The sequence below is a fragment of the Phyllostomus hastatus genome, unplaced genomic scaffold (genome assembly GCF_019186645.2).
Source record: "Phyllostomus hastatus isolate PE091 unplaced genomic scaffold, TTU_PhHast_1.1 phas_contig_137, whole genome shotgun sequence".
In the NCBI taxonomy this organism is placed as follows: domain Eukaryota; kingdom Metazoa; phylum Chordata; class Mammalia; order Chiroptera; family Phyllostomidae; genus Phyllostomus; species Phyllostomus hastatus.
Window position 1 is genome coordinate 2,067,401 of NW_025333583.1, and position 18,087 is coordinate 2,085,487.

General features: G+C 38.0%; 1 protein-coding gene across 6 annotated transcripts in view; it reads right to left on the reverse strand.

The window, feature by feature from the left end:
* Positions 1–18,087, reverse strand: part of AGFG1 (ArfGAP with FG repeats 1) — a 64,462-nt gene that overhangs the window by 15,937 nt on the left and 30,438 nt on the right. For all 6 annotated transcript variants that reach the window (XM_045852923.1, XM_045852892.1, XM_045852932.1 and 3 more), the window contains exons 3-5: positions 7,984–8,099; positions 4,664–4,826; positions 3,288–3,441 (exon numbers count right to left, since the gene is read on the reverse strand). In XM_045852923.1, coding sequence (XP_045708879.1) covers positions 3,288–3,441; positions 4,664–4,826; positions 7,984–8,099 — 433 coding nt within the window. The remainder of the gene's footprint in view (positions 1–3,287; positions 3,442–4,663; positions 4,827–7,983; positions 8,100–18,087) is intronic.

Sequence of the window (18,087 nt, forward strand, 5' to 3'; positions counted from 1 at the left end):
TTGCTTATTGCTTAACAATATAAATTCTGTATTTTCTGGGTACCCCAATCTTTTGTCATTATTTTTTACTTAAGTCAATTTCTTTATAAGCTGAAATTTTACTTTCCCCAAAATAAATATAATGGAAGAAGCACTAATAAATGAATAATACATTTTAAAATTAACTTCCTGAAAAATATTTTGGAGTATCTATACAAGTTTAAATAATAAATGTAATACAAGTTTAAACCCAGCTACCATTTAGCACTGCAGAGAAAAACAGTACGCAAGAACAGTTCGGTGCAAAGGGAGTCTGAGGCAGGAACCAGAGAAGTCCACCCCCCTCCCCCCCGCCCCACGTCACGGGACAGCGTTGGACCAGCCCCTCAACTGTCCCGGCTCTAGCAGTTCTACCAGCTAGCAAAATGAGAGGACTCACTGCCTGGTCTCCACTTGCAAATCCACACTATGATTCTACAGCTTATGAGACAACAGAAATTCTTTGAAAGCTTTAAAATAGAAGGCCAAAAAGAAGAAAATTCTACTAAAAGGCTAAGTAAATTTATAAGGCCAAAATATATAATACTTATAGATAATGCAACTATAAATCAAATGAAGAGAACATGGAACAGGAAGTTCTCAAATTTAAAGTGGGCCATACTGCAAAAGGTAAGTTTCTAAGTTTTTAAAACAATTTAGATCTACATCTGAGAGAAAATGAAACAGGAATTAGGTCCCCGAACTAGTTTATCACTTAAACCTGAACATATATGAATATATACTACACATAGTATACATTCCACATTTATCTTACATTTACAACATCATAAGGGGGAAAGCATACATTTAATATATTTCAGACATCATCAGGAAAAAAAACACCAGCTCAATATAATCCATTTAATCTACTTCATCGCATTTGCATTTCCCAGTGCTTCCCAACCAGAGCACCAAGCACAAGAATCAAATACCTAATCTTTACGAAAAGACAGGCCTTTGTAATATTTCTATCAGTCTTTGTAAACTATTCACTGTCTTCAACATACAGTAACTTAAAATTTCTAAGTGCTGTGGAATAAAACTTTGGTATATAGAACTTTGGAAATTAAGCTCTAATAAATTTAATTAATACAAAAATTACTATTTGGAACCTTAAGCAAACTTTACACAAAGAAATCCAAAACTAAAAAGAATGTGACAAAACAGTAAAGATGTATTTTAAATAATCTTATTTCAAAAAGTATGAAGGAGTCAGCTTTAAAATTTCAGGTGCCAAGTTAAGGAGCCTGACTTAGCAGAGAGCTGTGTTTCCTCTTTAGTTAGAAACAACTACTCAGGAGAAAGACAGAGACCAGGGAATAAAAACTAAAGCCCTCGTCAAATTCAGCTGGCAGATACACTTTGTTTCACCCATATGATATTTAAATTTTTTTCCTCCATTTCCAACATTTACAAAGAGAACACTTTTACTTTACATAAGACTGCTTGCTTCTCTAAAAAGAAAATTAGTAACTAGTAATCCTAAATCTGTATTTACATGTGGCAGCAGATCAGAACCTCCCCCGTGAAAAGGGCACCGCAGTTCCTCACACACTGCATTTTAGGACTCATTTGTGTTTACCTTGGTAACAAGAGAACTGAGGTTCATGTCCCTAGTGTAAGGTGTGAAAAAAAACGAATTAGTTTCCAGTTTGTAGGTTTTGTGATATGTTTATTACCTGTCAAAATAACTATTAAATATTTGTGTAGAAGCAGAAGATAAAGTTGTGGGGGTTTTCCAGTATTGGGTTGGCTAAGAAGTCCATATAGCTTTTTCCATAAAATAAAAGAACATTTTTCATTTTCACCAATAACTTTATTGATTTGGATATTTTAAGTATGTCCAAGATTTCTCACATGGTATAATGTTGACTGCTCTCAATTAATATCTCGATCTCATCACTATCAACTTCAACTGGTCTACCTGACTAGGAAGCATCATCCAGCAAGAAATCTCCAGCACAAAAGTTCACAAACCAACGTGATACGTTTATTAGTCACAGCACCTTCTCCATACACTGCATAATTTTTCTTTTTGCGTTTTAGTTGTGTTGTCACTTTTCTTGAAATAATAACGCATAATGTACCAAAAATGTTGCTTATTTTGTTCCATCTTCAATATTAAAATTGCTATACAAGAATTCATCAATTTTGAAATTTTTTTAAAAAATGCATGCTGGTGGTATGACAGCTGTCATAATACAATCTAACAAAACTGTTCTGAATGAAGACAAAGACAACCAAGTGCTGCTAGAGTCATCTTACAGAACGTTTTGGTCAACCCAATACTTCAGCTGGTAAATAAAGGAATGATAAATTGAGAGTATCACGATTTTGCATAACAGATCCCAGCACTGGGTAGCAACAGCTAACATTGCCAAAACAGGCAATCAGTATTATCTGCCTCTCAAACCCTAAGTAGCAGGCTTGTCCACTCCACCACCACCCCAGCAGCAGCAGCAGCAACAAACAAAAATCAACCTGTAACAGACCGAGTCTATTAATTTACAGGAAATAAAAATGAGAGTTACCTGATAAAGGACCCCACAGTGGTGCAATCAACAAATTTCAGACTAGCTTTAAACTCAACAGGGACAAATAACCTAAGTTTCTTCAACAAATAAATTAAAGGATATGGAGGAAGAACCTACAGACTAAGGAGACATGTCTCACAACTGCACTGTGTATACTTTATCTGAAACATAATCTGAATAAAATCTGTGTGTGTGTGTTTGGAATGGAAATTTGAGTACTAATGAGTACTCAAATTGAGTATTATTATTATTACTAATATTTAGGGAGCAGTAATCACACTATGATTATGTTTAACAAAAAAAATTCTGTCGTATAGATACATATAAAATAAGTTATTTCAGGATAAACTACTATGTAGAAGATTTGCTTCAAAATAACTTGAGAGGAGGAAATGACTAGAGTGAGAAATCAAACCAGATCAGCCATGAGTGATCAGTACATGGTTACTTTTAGACATCTGAAATTGTCCATATCAAAATGTGAAAAAAAAAAAATAGTTGACAGTCTTTTCCCATCCTTCTATGGAAAGAGGTCATGTCAATCGATACCTGGCGTTTAGTCTCTTTTGAGATTAAAAGCACAGCACAACATGATTACAAATACACCTCAGCAGGTATGAGTGACCAAACACTCTCAACACAATGTTTACTAGTGCTTCAGTTTTAAAAAGAATGGTTGTTTCTTGGTAAGAGAAATCACGTCTCTAGCAAGAGTTCTTGGGAAAAAACATTTACCTGCATGACTGTTGAAATGTGCAAAGTTAGCAAAATTGGCTGTAGCTGTTGACTGAGGAGCTGGAGCGGCAAATATGTCTGAGCCAAGATCACTTAAAAGGTCAAACTGCTTCTTTTCTTGTTGCTGTCCTTGAGAGCGACCTACGACAGGGGACTATAGACCACGTGTTAGCTATAAAGAGTTTGCAGTCAGATACGCTGAACTTCACCACACTACTGTCAACGGATCAGGATTAAAACACAGTTTAAAGATCACATAATCTTTTATTTGTGGTTTTGAGTACACTGATATTTTTTGAAATACACCAATTTTCAAAATCTATTCCCAAATTATCTTTCAATTTTAAGTACAGTGTGAAATGCAAAGAAACATAATTACAACAGCTGCTACACCTCACAACAAAGGGTGGACCCACTGCTTCCAGGGGTGTCCAACTTGCAGCCCCACAGTGGCTGTGAATGCAGCCCATCACAAAATTGTAAATTTACTTAAAATATTATGAGATTTTTTTGTGATTACACATCGCAATGTATTTAATGTGTGGCCCAAGACAACTGTTCTTCTTCCAGTGTGGCCCAGAGACGCCAAAGGGCTGGACCCCCTGGTAGCAGTCTTACTGCCAGGACAGCAGCACGTGTTTTAGGCTTGCATAAAACACATCCTTCGTATGCAGGAAAAAGAGTTACAATATAACAACTTAACCCTTCTCTTCACTTTTCACTCAAACTTTCTGTGTAAAAACAGAGAAATTTATCCAGATGTTCTAACATGCACTATTAAAAAGAGCGGGATTTAATTCAAATATTGCCATGCCTCAGAACCATTCTTGTGCAGGGTAGACAAAATGTCACACAACAACAGATTCGTCACAGCTCAGTTAACTGTAATGAAGTGCAGAAGTGCAAACTTTAGGTATCAACATATGAAATGACTTCAGTCTATGCAGTTTTTTAGAATAAGGTACATAATGCAAAGCCACCTGTGTTTCCATACACATGCATTACAAATCAGGCATGGGGGAAATTCTGCCGCTTGAGAAATCCTTTCCTGTAAAAGTATATCACAGAGGCTATATTGATCTGACTCTGATGGTTTCCACAGATTCATATTTTACTAATTCTATGTTATATGACAAATAGCTATGGTAATGTTTCCATATACCTTTACATGGAGGATGCAAAGAAACTCGTATTAGCAACAGCAGAGGAGCACGTGTACACACATTCCAACCAGTTAACCAACAATCCTTTCATGGATTATAAACCACTGGTACATACTGGCATACAAGGTTCTGTTACTGTCTTTACATTCTCAAATTCATCATACTCAGCCCTCCTTAAGGAGAAGCCTCTACAAAGATTTAATGACTACTCACCTGACTAGGTGTGCCCTTATTTAAGTGCAGGGCTGGTGCTGAATCGCCTAAAAGAGATTTCAGTGGTTTGACCTCAGGTGTGCTGCTTGTGCTACTGGCAGAGGACCCTGAAATGGAGGCATGAACTGATGCCACCACTTTGGCTTGTTCTGGTGGGACATACCTAAAACACACGGAAAGTTGAACAGGTAATTAACTAAGAAAAATATAGGCAATGCTACACTCAAAGGTGATAAGCATAATTCTAAGTTTGTACAAAACTATTGATGTTAATCTTATTTCAAAACCCTCTTGGAATTGACAGCTGAAGACAACACTTAATTGAAATACTCAAGAGAAAGGGTAATAAAGACTAACATAAAACCTTTTTACAATTATTTACTTAGTTTTTATAAAATAAACACAATAACCATTTTGTGTTGTTTTAGACAGTGGGCTTATCATGATGAATAGTTAATAGTATAATTTGATTCTTAAAAACTAAAGTACTGTAAGATCCTAAGTATCACTTGGAAACAGACAGAAGGAAAAGAAAACATTTATTAATACAGTTAACAGTCTAAAATATAAAGGCCTATTACAAATCTGTAAGAATAAGATCAACAGCCCAATTTTTATATGGGCAGAAGTAATTCACAAAGGGAGGCAGTGAAATGAAAACACCTTTAACCTAATTCATTCACATCTGATCTGAGTGTATGTCTCATAAATTTTGTTATTATCTATTAAAATACATAAGCAGATAAGCTCTGTGCCCCAACAGTACCAGCTACATGCACACAGATACACGTGTGCATGCATGTTACCACAGCCCTCTTAAATCTATTTAACATAATACTACGCAGCTACTCCTTTGACACTGGAAAATTTACGTATAACTTCATGGCCTTTCAGGTGTGACAGGAAGGAAGGAGTAAAGGATGGAAAGAAAGGCAGTAGGAATATAATGCCCTAATACTGGCAGTGATGATCTCTAAGACAGAGATTATGTGAGAGCTTTCGCTCTCTGTATTTCTGGGTTTTCTCCTTCTTCCCCAACCCTTTTCAAGAAGGTGGAGAAAGCAGGAAAACAGAATGGTTAATAGCACCTTTCTGTTCCAGAGACAACTCACATCCAGCTCCGCCACTCAACAGCTGTGAAACCTAAGGCAAACCACTTCTATTCTTCGTGCCTATGATTTCCCATCTATAAAATGAAGATATGGTTGCTGTAAACTATTAATGAGTTAACATTTGTAAAGTACTTCGAACAGTTCCTGGTATAGGTGTTAGCTGTTATAAAATTACATAATCATCACAAACAATAAAACTGCTTGCTTTTTCCAGTACACGGGAAATGATGGAATATGACAATGAATACAGGAAGTTATGCTTTCCCATAGTTTGGCATATTACTGATGGTACCAACTTTTCAGTACGGCCACATCTTATCAAAGGACAAAACCAGATAATATTTATACTATTTAGTCCAAAAGACTCATCTGACTAAAAGTAAGCTAAATTTGTGTTACATATTAGTTTGAAAATTGGCCAAAAGAACAATTTCAAAATCTCCTTAGATGACAACAGACTGACTGTTTTAAGAACAGCTTGCTCGAAGTAGGGGTTTCTGAGGAGCCTGCACCTGGAGAGTTCTTATGCCGTATGAAGGACCAGCTGCCCTGCTCTCCGGTCACCTGTTACAGGTGTGCAGGAGCCTGGGTCTAAAACGCACAGGTCCCGGTCTTCCTGAATGGTCACTCCCTCTTCCCACCCACCAGTTAAAATTCGTATTTGTTAACCTTGTTACTACTATGCCATTTTACAGGACAGAAAACATAACAAAAACCACAATTATCTGAGGTTTAAGGTTATTTGGGTTATGGTTTGAATGAACAGATTTTATTGTTGTTTACTATTATTATAATAAATGTGGGAGGACATATGGTTTTAATTCTATCAACTCATATTCACACAAACTCCTCTTGCTAACTGAAGCTAAACTATCTCAAATACCAGCTAAATCTTATTCAAACTAACCTTCTGAGTTGGTAAAAGTAAAACTGTTGGAAAAATAAAAAATTAGGCCAGGGTTATACAAGAAAAGTCTGCAGTATGGGGTGGGAAGTCTAGGAATAACTAAAATGATAAAAAGATAATTGTATACTTCATTATAAAAGAATCATGTATGACACCATGTTTTTACTATCACCCCACCTTCCAAAACTTTCCTTTTTTCTGGACTAAAATTTTACTGGTATGTTTTATCTATATTCACACCCAATCTTGCTTTGCAAAAAGCAGTCTCCTTGAGAGCATACAGTAAGAACACAAAGGTGCAGCTCGAACTTTCTTTCCTTCTAATTCGCTCAGAGAATGAAGGTAGAGACAGTTCGCCCACAGATCACAAGTATTCCCCCAGGACCAAAACCGGTCCTTGACTGTATCACTCTGGTTAAAATACACCTCCCTTGGGCTAACAATGGGACATTTACTTCTCCATTATCTATTCCCTCTATTTGTGACTCTCTCCTTAATCTTCTTATCCCCCAAACAAGGAAAAATACACTCCAAGGAAAAATACACTCCTGAATGCTGATAAAGAAACAAGAGTTCATCATTAATGAGTCTTAGCAAACTGACTTTACATTGTGCTCATATAGCTAAAAATCAAGAACTCAAAGCACTTAAACACTAGCTCTAAGCATATACTCCCTGTTCTATTTTAAAAGGGCTTACTAGCTACATGTCCAACCTATTTCCTTTCTTTTTAGAAATTACCATCTAATAGATTTAGTTAGGAGAGTATCAATGTTCCCTCCTTAACGAGGTAGTAAAATGATTTCTTGGAAGGGGAAGTAAAAGATATCTTAAGCAAAGACTAACTGCAAGATGCAATTCAGTAGATGGATTGCGAGTGGACTACAGGAGAGCTTTATTATCACAGTGCCTAGTATACAGAAGATAACAAATAAATACTTGCTAAATGAATAAAGATTTTAAGAAAGGAGGCTTTATAAGACTCAAAATGTCTAAAAAAACTAACAGGGCTAGAGAAGGATTCCAAAGAAGGATCCCTGACTTTCCACAAAGTGGCAGGAAACCTGGACCAGGCTGCTGAGTTAAGTAAGATAAGGTAGAAGTAAAGGTTACTAGAACCAAATCCAATAAAGAGTTAAAGTATAATGGGAAGTATAACGGGTATTTACCTACCTATTTCTATTTCCTATCTACCTACCCTGCCTCCTTCTTTCCTCCCTCCCTTCCTTAGTCAGACTAATCTTACCCATACTTAATGTGACTTGGGGAACCTTTGCTCTACATACAAACTATTCACTCACCATCTTTTCTTTTCATATTTTTCTTGTAGGAACTCTTTCACTTTTTGTGGATCCCTGAAGTCTGGAATTGCTGAAGATCTATCATCAAATAATCCTAGCCAAATCTGTTTACAGACCTTTGGAAAGAATTAAAAAAAAAAGTGTTAAAAATCAACATCTTCACTTAATGAAATATAAAGGGAAAATTATGATCTCTTAGAAAACTAATCTACTTAATTGTAATAATACTGCTTTCGGTGAGGATATTTATCACAATGAGAAATGAAGATGCAACCAATAAACTCTATTTATTTAAATATGTTACAGTATGCAGTAAAATCTTAGCAACAGTATCATAAAGAACAGCACCTCATAGAGAAACAAACAATGGAATGGGATTCAACAGGACCTGGGAGTTTTTGGTCTTGGAATGACCAACACTATAAGCTCTTAACAAAGCCACGTCACCTTAGGAATCTCAGTCACCTCACTCGATAAAACAGAGTGAACCAGGTCAGTAAGAATTTCATACATACTTCACAGGTTCAAAAATAAACCAAAAATAACAAAAATTACTAGAATCATAAACAATTTGTTATCAAAATATAACAGGAACAAAAATATAATGAAAATATGGTTCTAACTTCATAGTTGCCTCCTATGCTTTTTTCCCTAATGGCTAAAAATGAGAACTCTAAATATCACTTTTTAGACAAATCAAAGAAACGAAATGATGTAGAACTCAAACAGGACAGAAGGACATAAAGAAAACAATGAAGAAAATTTGATAAAGTGGTCTTCATCAAAATTAAAAACTGTTGCTCTTCAAAAAACTTAAAAAATGAAAAGGCAAGCTACCAACTCATAAGAAGTACCTTCAAAACATGAAAGAACTTGAAAAAAATGTGAATCCAGAATATATTTTAAAATTCTTAAAACTCAATTATAATAAAGACAAAAAAACTGTTCAAAGAATGGGTGGGACATTTTACAGCCACTCTACCAAATATGCAGCCCAACAGCATTAGTCATATGACAATGCAAATTAAAACATAGAGACCCCACCACACATACTATTAGAATGGCTAAAAACAAAAAGACTGACCATATCGTGTATTATGAGAAAGTAGAGCAGCTAGAACTCTCAAAGACGTAAAATGCCACAACCACTTTGGGGGAGAGATGGCAATGCCCTTTTTTTTTTTTTAAGACTTATTTATTTTTAGAGATGGGGAGAGGGAGAGGAAAGGGAGAGAAACATCAATGTGTGGTTGCTTCTCACACATCCCCCACTGGGGACCTGGCCCACAACCCAGGCATGTGTTCTGACTGGGAATCGAACTGGAGACCCACAGGCTGCCACTCAATCCACTGAGCCACACTAGCCAGGGCAAGAGTTGGCAGTTTCTTAAAAGTTAAACATACACTTACAACATGACCCTGCCATCCCATTTCTAAACAGCTACTCAAGAAAAATAAGTGGCCATGTCCACACTCATAGTTGTACACAAATGCTCATAGCAGCTTTATTGATAACACCTCCAAATGAGGAAAAAACCCGACATCTATTCAACAAGTAAATATTTAGGTAAATTCTGAAATATCCAAGTAGGAGACTCATTGGTAGTAAAAAAGAACTACTGACACAAGCAACTACATAAATAAACCTTAAGATAATTATGCTGACAGAAATCAGACACTCACCTTGTAGTGTGTAAATACACACTACATGATTCCATTCATTTAGCTTTTTAGAAAATGCAAACTTACTCATAGTGATGGAAAGCAGATCAAATAGACACCTTACTAAGGGACATAAGAAAACTCTTGAGGATGATGAAAAAGCGTTATCTTATTGTTGTGATCAGGCTTCACAAATGTCAAAACTCAACAAATTAGACACTTTAAATATGCTCAAGTTCCTATAATTAATTATTCCTCAGTAAAGCTATGAAAAACAAGTCCACAGTTTCCTTGTATTATTTTAAATAATAACATTTAAAACACTGGAAAATATAGTATCTAGCTTCAAAAAGCTTGACAGAAATTTGAAAAATCAGACAAAGAAACGCAGTGTCCTCCTCAGTCTTGCCTGCTCCCAAAGCGGGCAAGGGAGGGCAGGAAAAGGACTAAGCCTTTTCCTCTCCCATCATGTGCCAAGTGTGTTCCAAAACAACAGGTTTCTTGTGGTGCCTCCTCCTCCAGGCGCAGTACAGATACTATCAAGTCATTAAGGCAGAAACAGCTGACACCCGCGAGGCCTTCGAGTAAGACACTGTCTCATTATAAAAACATTTCAGCAGCCACACCAGAGAAGAGCAGGCACCCAAGAATGGGAATGCAACTAACGCACTGCCAGATATGCCATAACCCTGAGGGGCCCAGCTTCTGCAATAAATATTTAGCTACTTAAAAAGAACCACATGGGACTACCCTCAGACAAAACCCTGACTAATAACTCTTCCTGAAATATAATTTTAAAAGATCTGTGGTTTTACAATTACATTCATAAAAGGAAAATTGGAAAAGTTTCTAATTCTTCTATTGTAAAAATTCCCAAACAAGGAAACAAGAGACATGGTAGTCATTTGCCCAAAGCCAAAGAATTATGAACTGCAACGGACAGAATCAGTTCATATACTAAATGCCATGAACATGTAGTCTTTACATTCCAAAACTCCTATGAACTACCACATACAAATTTTTAAACTAAGAACAATTAATGAATACAAAATAATAATAAGCACACAAATAAAAAGAAAATGGGTAAAAGACAAACTATAAAGCTACTGTCTTGGCACTTGCCACAGTAATACAAAGAAAGACGGAGTGCTTCATGGTACACTTTATAGACATTCGACATTAGTAGCCTGCAGGATTCACTCAAAATTCTGTACTGACTGCTAACAACTCAACTCATACTCTCGGGCAGGCCAAACTGCCAAGGAAAACCACGAAAACTAGCTGCTGGATCCACTACAAATTAATGCTGTCTCACTATCAAGTCCCTTCACAATTTTAGTCAGCTCTTATTTCTAGCTTTGTTACCCCACAATGGTATTTCTAGGTGTTCAGAATCCTAAACCTTTCCTGCCACTCTTGGCGGTGGCATTCTTACTCAAACGAAGTGGCTTTCAAAAATGGAATTCTTCACTTCCCTGGACTGGCAGCATGAGTTACCTAAAAAGTTAATGTAATGCAAATTTTCAGGAGCACCCAAAACTTATGAAATCTAACCTCTGAAGGTGGTGCTTAGCAATATTTTTAAGCCAGCCCTGCAGGTGATTGTGAAATAGGCCAAAGTTTGAAAGCTAGAGCTTTAGTAAAATCTAGGTCAACAGACAGAAACTTCCTTTGCACATAAATGAGGTCCACCAGAAAAAGTACAGCTATCGTTAATATAAGGGGAAGAGTCTGTGTGACATCGATGCAACCTGGCACTCAAGGAGAGTGCACTGGAACGTGCATGCACGAACAATGACAACTTCACTGTACTAGTCAGTGGGGGCCATAGATGCTGTCGAGTGAGCACGTGTCCTGTGTGGCCACCACAGTCACAATAACTGAGTGAGTACAGCAACGAATCTGTATCAAATTTGGCAGTAAGCTTGAACTTTCCTCCACGGAAACTATTCTGATGTCTCAGAAGGCCACGGCTATGGGCAACTGGTGCCTGGCAGCTTCATGACAACACACGTGCTCATGCATCACATCTCATGTCGAGGTTTTTGGTGAAACACCAAAGCACCCAGGTGACTCAGACCCCCTACAGCCCAGATTTGGCATGCTGTGACTTCTGGCTTTTTCCAAAACCGCCTTTAAAAAGGAAGAGATTTCAGACTGTTGATGAGATTCAGGAAAATACAATAGGGCAGCCGATGGCGACTAGGAGAACTAATGTGAAGTCCCGAGGTGCATACTTTGAAAAGGACTGAGGTGTCACTGTCCTGTGTTCAACGGTTCTTGTATCTTGTATCTTGAATAAATGTCTCTATTTTTCATATTACATGACTGGATACTTCTGGAGAAACCATACAGCCCTCCATTCAGTATTTCTAAAATTTACTTAGCCACTAAACCTGTTACCGGGCAAGGTTCATTTAACAGAGCCAGTGTTCCAGGGACTCATCTAGGACAATGTCAAGGTCTCTATGGCGACTTGTGGCCAACTCACATTTTAGTCCTTGAAAGGCTTGCTTCTGTCCCACCACTCTACTAAAATGCTCCTTCGGGTCTGTACATTTGCTGATAGGAAAGTATCAAGTTCTATTTTCTGAGGGTTTTTTCTTTATTTCTTTTAGCAAAATAACAAACATCAACTGAAAAGGGAGAGCTTTTTAAGGCTGAAGGACGAGAACAGAGTCAATCCACTAAGACTGCGGGCAGCACTTAGGACCTGAGGTCATGAATATTTCAAATGAACTAGTCAGAATAATGTGTTTCCCTCCAGTCTCGTCTGACTGTTTAGGTACAAAAGTAGGCTAAGTGTTTGGCTTTAATGAAGTAAAATATGAACAAGAGTTCAAAGGGAGTTATTAGAACAGACCATGGAATCTAGGTAGGTTCAAAAAATGAAAACGTGATGAGAATGTTGGACAACAAAGAAGTTTCACTTTAGTGGACTGGAGGTCCTGACAGCTGTCCCCAGACTGTTAGAATTAGAAAAAGTTAGAGGGAATGAGCTGGGAAGAGAGAGGCAGTAGTGGTCAGAGAAAAGGATGCTTGAACTTGGAACCTGAGAGGTGATACAGTCATTGATAAAATCTAAAACAGGATGAAAGCTCACTGGAAATAGGAGGTCAAGGAACTCAGGAAACTGATTTATTAATGATGATAATCACGTGGAGTATACAGACACTGGGATTGGCAGAAGTAATCAGATTAACACTAGTGGCAAGATCTACAATGAATGAGGGGAGCTGACTGGTGTATGACCCTAGCAAGACACGGCAAGTGATACAATCTATCTACTTGAGGAGCACGGGGATGGAGGACTAGAAAGATCAATGATGACCAAGATACCTAAAAACCATCATCTGAAAGGGCTGCCCACATGATGGAATTAGTTATGCTGACCTCTTTGAGGGAGGCAGACAATCAGTCCTAATTTTAGAATAGCGCAGTGGTTGTGGTAATTATGAACCTGGACTGGGGAACAAGACTGCCTGAATGTGAGTTCCAACTCTGTTTAATAATAGTACCCATCTCACAGGAATGCTGGAAGGACTGAGTAATACATACTTTGCACTCCAAACAGGTACACAAAATGAATTTTAAATGGTATTAGTTATTATTACCTTTGGGCCTAGTCTCCTAAGCGGTTTGGGTGGGCCATGGAGCAATGAAGTAATCAAGGACTGGGAAGCAGGTGTCTCACCAGGAACACAGGCCACGAGGTCTCCCTTCATTCCCGCTGCAGGCAGACCTGAGGCAGTCCTGATAGAACGATCTCTCTCCTCTGGACTTCTACAGCCCTCTGTATCTCTCTTATGAAGCTCATTACAAACTGCCTTATATTAACAATTACTGAGCACGTATCTCATTTACTTTTGAATTCTCCACAATGCTTAAAACAATGATTGGTAATACTCAAAAACAGATCTTATAGAGGAATTAAAAATAAAATTACACACCAGCCAAGAGAATAAATTCATGAAATTGTCAGAATAATCATTTCCTTATTCTGGTGCTAACCCACTCCATAATCACAATTGTAATGGCCACTAACAGAATCTAAAATATTTTAAAGTGTATTTATCAGTCAGGATCGCCATAGGAAACAGACGGCACACTCAACCTCCATAAAGTTCAGTAATGAGACTGTTTACAAAGCACAAGCAGGCTGTGAGGAAATCACAAGTGAGTGCAGTATCCCAGGGCTGGTAACAGCAGGGCCTCACACCACCCACTGACAGTGAAGGGGTACAGGAGAGGAAGAAGTCAGCAGACCCTTGAACAAAAGCCACTTAATGGTGCTGTGACCTTGGACAGAAGGATGCAGCCAGGCTGTGGATATCCCACAGTGAAGAAGTGAAGAAAGTATTCGAACCTCTCCCTCCTCCCTCCTTTCTCTGATCTGCTGACAATGTCCCCCTTAACTGAATGCAACCAGAAGCAAGGAGGCAAGAAAGCCCACGTGTGTATCCAGATAAACCAGCTGCCTGGAGCCACAGCATGATAAGGGCTTGAGCTACAAGCGTAAATGGAAGATATCCAACACAGCACCCAAATCATAATAACACATATATGCAGTGCAAGCAATTTAGCAAACTCAATTATGAACATCAAAAACAGGAAACAGCCACACCAATTCTCAATTACAAATGAAAAGGCAGAAAACAGTGTTGGATCAGGTTTGAGAAGGAAAACAGGTTAAGTGTAGTGATAATACAACTTAGTGATCCTCTCAGGGACAGCAAAATAGAGCAAAAATTGCTGGAATGGATATTTACATTTATTCATGCAAACCTTTATTTTCATAAATAGGACACAAACAACTTTATTATGGCTTCCTTATTAGCATAAGAATCAAATTCTTCAACACAGCCTATTGGGCGCCACGGGATTCTAACCCCTGATTAACTCCCCAAACTCCCTTTGTATCCTCGCCCTCCTCTCCAGCCACAGGGGCCTCCTCAGAAAGTCCTCCCCGGCCAACCCATCCAGAGGGGCAACATTCCCCACACCAGATTTCACACTGATGTGAAAAGCATCTCTCTGTTGCCTCCCATATGCGCCCCGACCACGGAATCAAACCAGCAACCCAGGCATGCGCCCTGACCAGAGAGCAAACTAGCAGCCTTTAGGTTACAGGATGATGCCCCAGCAGAGCCACACTGGCCAGGGCTCATTCACCACAATTTGTGTTCTCAGTGTCTGACACAGTAGACAGTAAATAAATATCTGGTGCAGGAGTGAAAGCAACTTCCTAACAGTCCTCAAATATATGTTATATACAGTACAAATATCTTTTTCCTTTGTTCCATTTAAAATACTACTACTGACCTAGAACATTTACCAACTTACCAACTTACTCATGCAGAAGTAATAAATTAACTAATCCAAATTCTTATCATATATAGGCCAAAGGCTAGCAAATTACACCTCATGGGTTAAATCTGGCCTAAGGTCTGTGTTTGCAGCTAAAGGTCAGTTAGAACACAGCCATGCTCCTCTATTTCCATGGCTGCTTTGCTGGGTAATTACTACAGGAGACTGTACGGCCCACAAATCCGAGTATTTACTATCTGACCCTTTACAGGAAAAGTGTGCCTACCTGCCTTGCCTGCAACCACAGACTGACTGACTATGATGCCATCCTAGTATCTAAGAATGGTAACAATTTAAATAGGATTATAAATAAAAGCCTGCTTTAGAGGCTGGTTATATAATGTTCATGCGGAGTAACAGAGAGAAGAGCATCAAATGAAAGAAGCCTTTCCCTGGAGGAAGAACTTTCCAAGAGCGAGGGCCATCTAAAGGTCAGTTTATTATATATAACTAATTATTCCCTTGAAAATAAAGGAGAAAAAGTGCCAGGGAAGATTAACAGGTTAATTTAACACTTGTTTTCTAAATAACTGATAACTCCCAACAAATAGAAAAGATAAAGGAAGCAAATATTCAGAACACTAGACAGAAATTAAGCACTGGAAATGCCAATAAATAAACGTGCTTGCCAAGTGTCTGTGGTCTGTGAAGGAGACCTATAGCTCGAATGAAGACACCTCTCGTAGACAGAGGCGTAGGAAAAGCAGGACACACAGTTCGGCCCATCCCCACGCCTTATTTCACGATCTCTATGCCAGACGGAACTGTGACCAGTTAGGCTGCGAAGACCAAAGTATAGCTACACCAGGCCCCATAAAACCAGTTTAGGGAAGTATACAGCAACACTTGAAGAATATGAGACAAACCCAGGTTGCACACAAGAAGCCATCTGGGACCTAGGTGGTCTGGTATCTGTTTCCAAAGCTTTCTCTCCACATCTCCCCCGAACACACAGTTCATCACTTTTGCTTTTCACACTTCGTCTAATCCCTGTTCTTGCTCTCTTAGTGCCAGTTTTCCTGTTTATTCCTTGGACAGCACATGGCCCAACTACATACTGCCTTTTCTTTCAAATGATTCATCACTTAAATCCAGTCTCTGTGAGCCTTAATTCAGTTTCTTGAGATGATCTGATTAGTCAGTGGCCCCTAGAATGGGTGTCCATTCCTGGAGTGTTTAGTGGTTTCCCGGGGCAGGGAGCCTTTCCCCCTTTCTTCCTCCAGCAAGGAGCATGAGCTTAGTAAGCACCTCCCAACCCTAAAAACATGTTTGTTCATGAACGTGCTTTACAAATTATCTTCTGAAGTCTGAGTAGTTTTAAGAAAAACTATCAGTTGTCCTGCTTTCTCAAACCAAGGTGTCATCTATAAATTATCCTACGTGGGTAAAAACAACTGCTTTGCCTTTTAATTTTGTTTGTGATGTCTTTAACAAGTTTCCATGCTTTAGCTGGTTATTTATCAATTTGTACTTTTTGATTTCTTCCACAGCTTTTAGTCTATGAAGTCCTTACACATTTAAGTGCTCAATACATAATCAGCTACATTTTTTACTGTTTTATAGCAATCATTTCTGTTTTTGATTGTCCACTCTCAAGTGCGTATCTCTTTAAACACTATAGTTTTGCCTGTTTTCTTTCTTATGAAATCATCTGTTTTACAGGAAAGTTGCAAGAGTAGCAGATAAAAGTCCCATACAAGTTTTACTCACAGCCTCTAATATTCACATTCTCTCAAGACAAAGTTTTTTTCTGAACCATTTAAATTGAGACATGAAACTTTACCCACAAATATTTACCTCCTAAATATAAGGACATTCTTTTACATAACCACAGCTAAATGATCAAAATCAGGAAATCATTTTATAATATCTAATCCACAGACTATTATTGTTATCGAATTCACAGCCCATTTTCTTAATAATATCCTGTATAGCAAAAAGAAAAGGTCCTCCTAGTACAGAACCCATAACTGTCTTGTCTCCTGACTCTCATTTAATCTGGAACAGTTCCTTAGCCTGTCTTTATCTTTTGTCACCTTGATGTCTTTGAAGAGTACAGGCCAGTTATTTTGTACTATGTTTCTTAATTTAGGTTTCCTCATGATTCAATTCATGTTATGCATTTGGGGCGGGGGGAGAGAACCACGTAAGTTATGTTCTGCCCTTCGCAGGGCATCACATCAGAATGCACATGATATCAGTTTGTCCCACTTCTGGTGAGGTCAACTTTGATTGCCTGGTTAAAATTACATATGCTGGATTTCTCCACAGTGATCACTAGCTTTCCTTTGACGACTAATAAGTACTGCGTAGGGAGATACTTTGAAACTATTTTCTGTATTTTTATGGCTTCCTTTATGGCTTTAAAATTTTAACTGGACATTTTTTCTGATATGTATTTTGGTATATACCATGTCAGTTAACATTCTCATCAACTCTGGGTATTGAATAACCAATTCCTCCCACACTGAAGTGCTGAACTTCATTTATTTTACAATAACCCCACAGACACATTTAATATATGTAAGAGTTACAGTGTATCTCAGCATCTAGTCTATAGATCTGTGTCTATTCTTGTACTATTTTCATAGTGATGTAATTACTATAAATTTATATTGCACATCATTGCCTATAGAGAAAGAGATTATTTAGTATCTAAGTAGAGCCAATCCTATTTACTCTTCATTTTACAAATTCTTTCCAGCAAAGTTTTACTTCTTTGACCTAGCAGATGAACTTTAGAATCATTTTCTTAAAAGAAAAAAAATTCCCACCAGTGTTTTGGTTCCAATTCTTGTAAACTTAATCTGTGCGGCCTCTTCAAGCAAAATACTCCCGTTCCCAAAGACAATATGAATCTGATAGGCAAGCTTGCAAGAAGGAAAAATTAACCAAAGCTTTATATTTCTTTCTTGCCACAGAGTAAGTTTTATATTTTCCAGAATACAACTAGAACAAAAGAGGACCTGAGCAAGGGAGAATGGGCAAGCTTGTCTGATCGTTTCCTAAAGAACCGAGTATTAAGAACAGTTCTATTTACTTGTGTTGATACGAAGTAAGAACTGTGTGTGGATT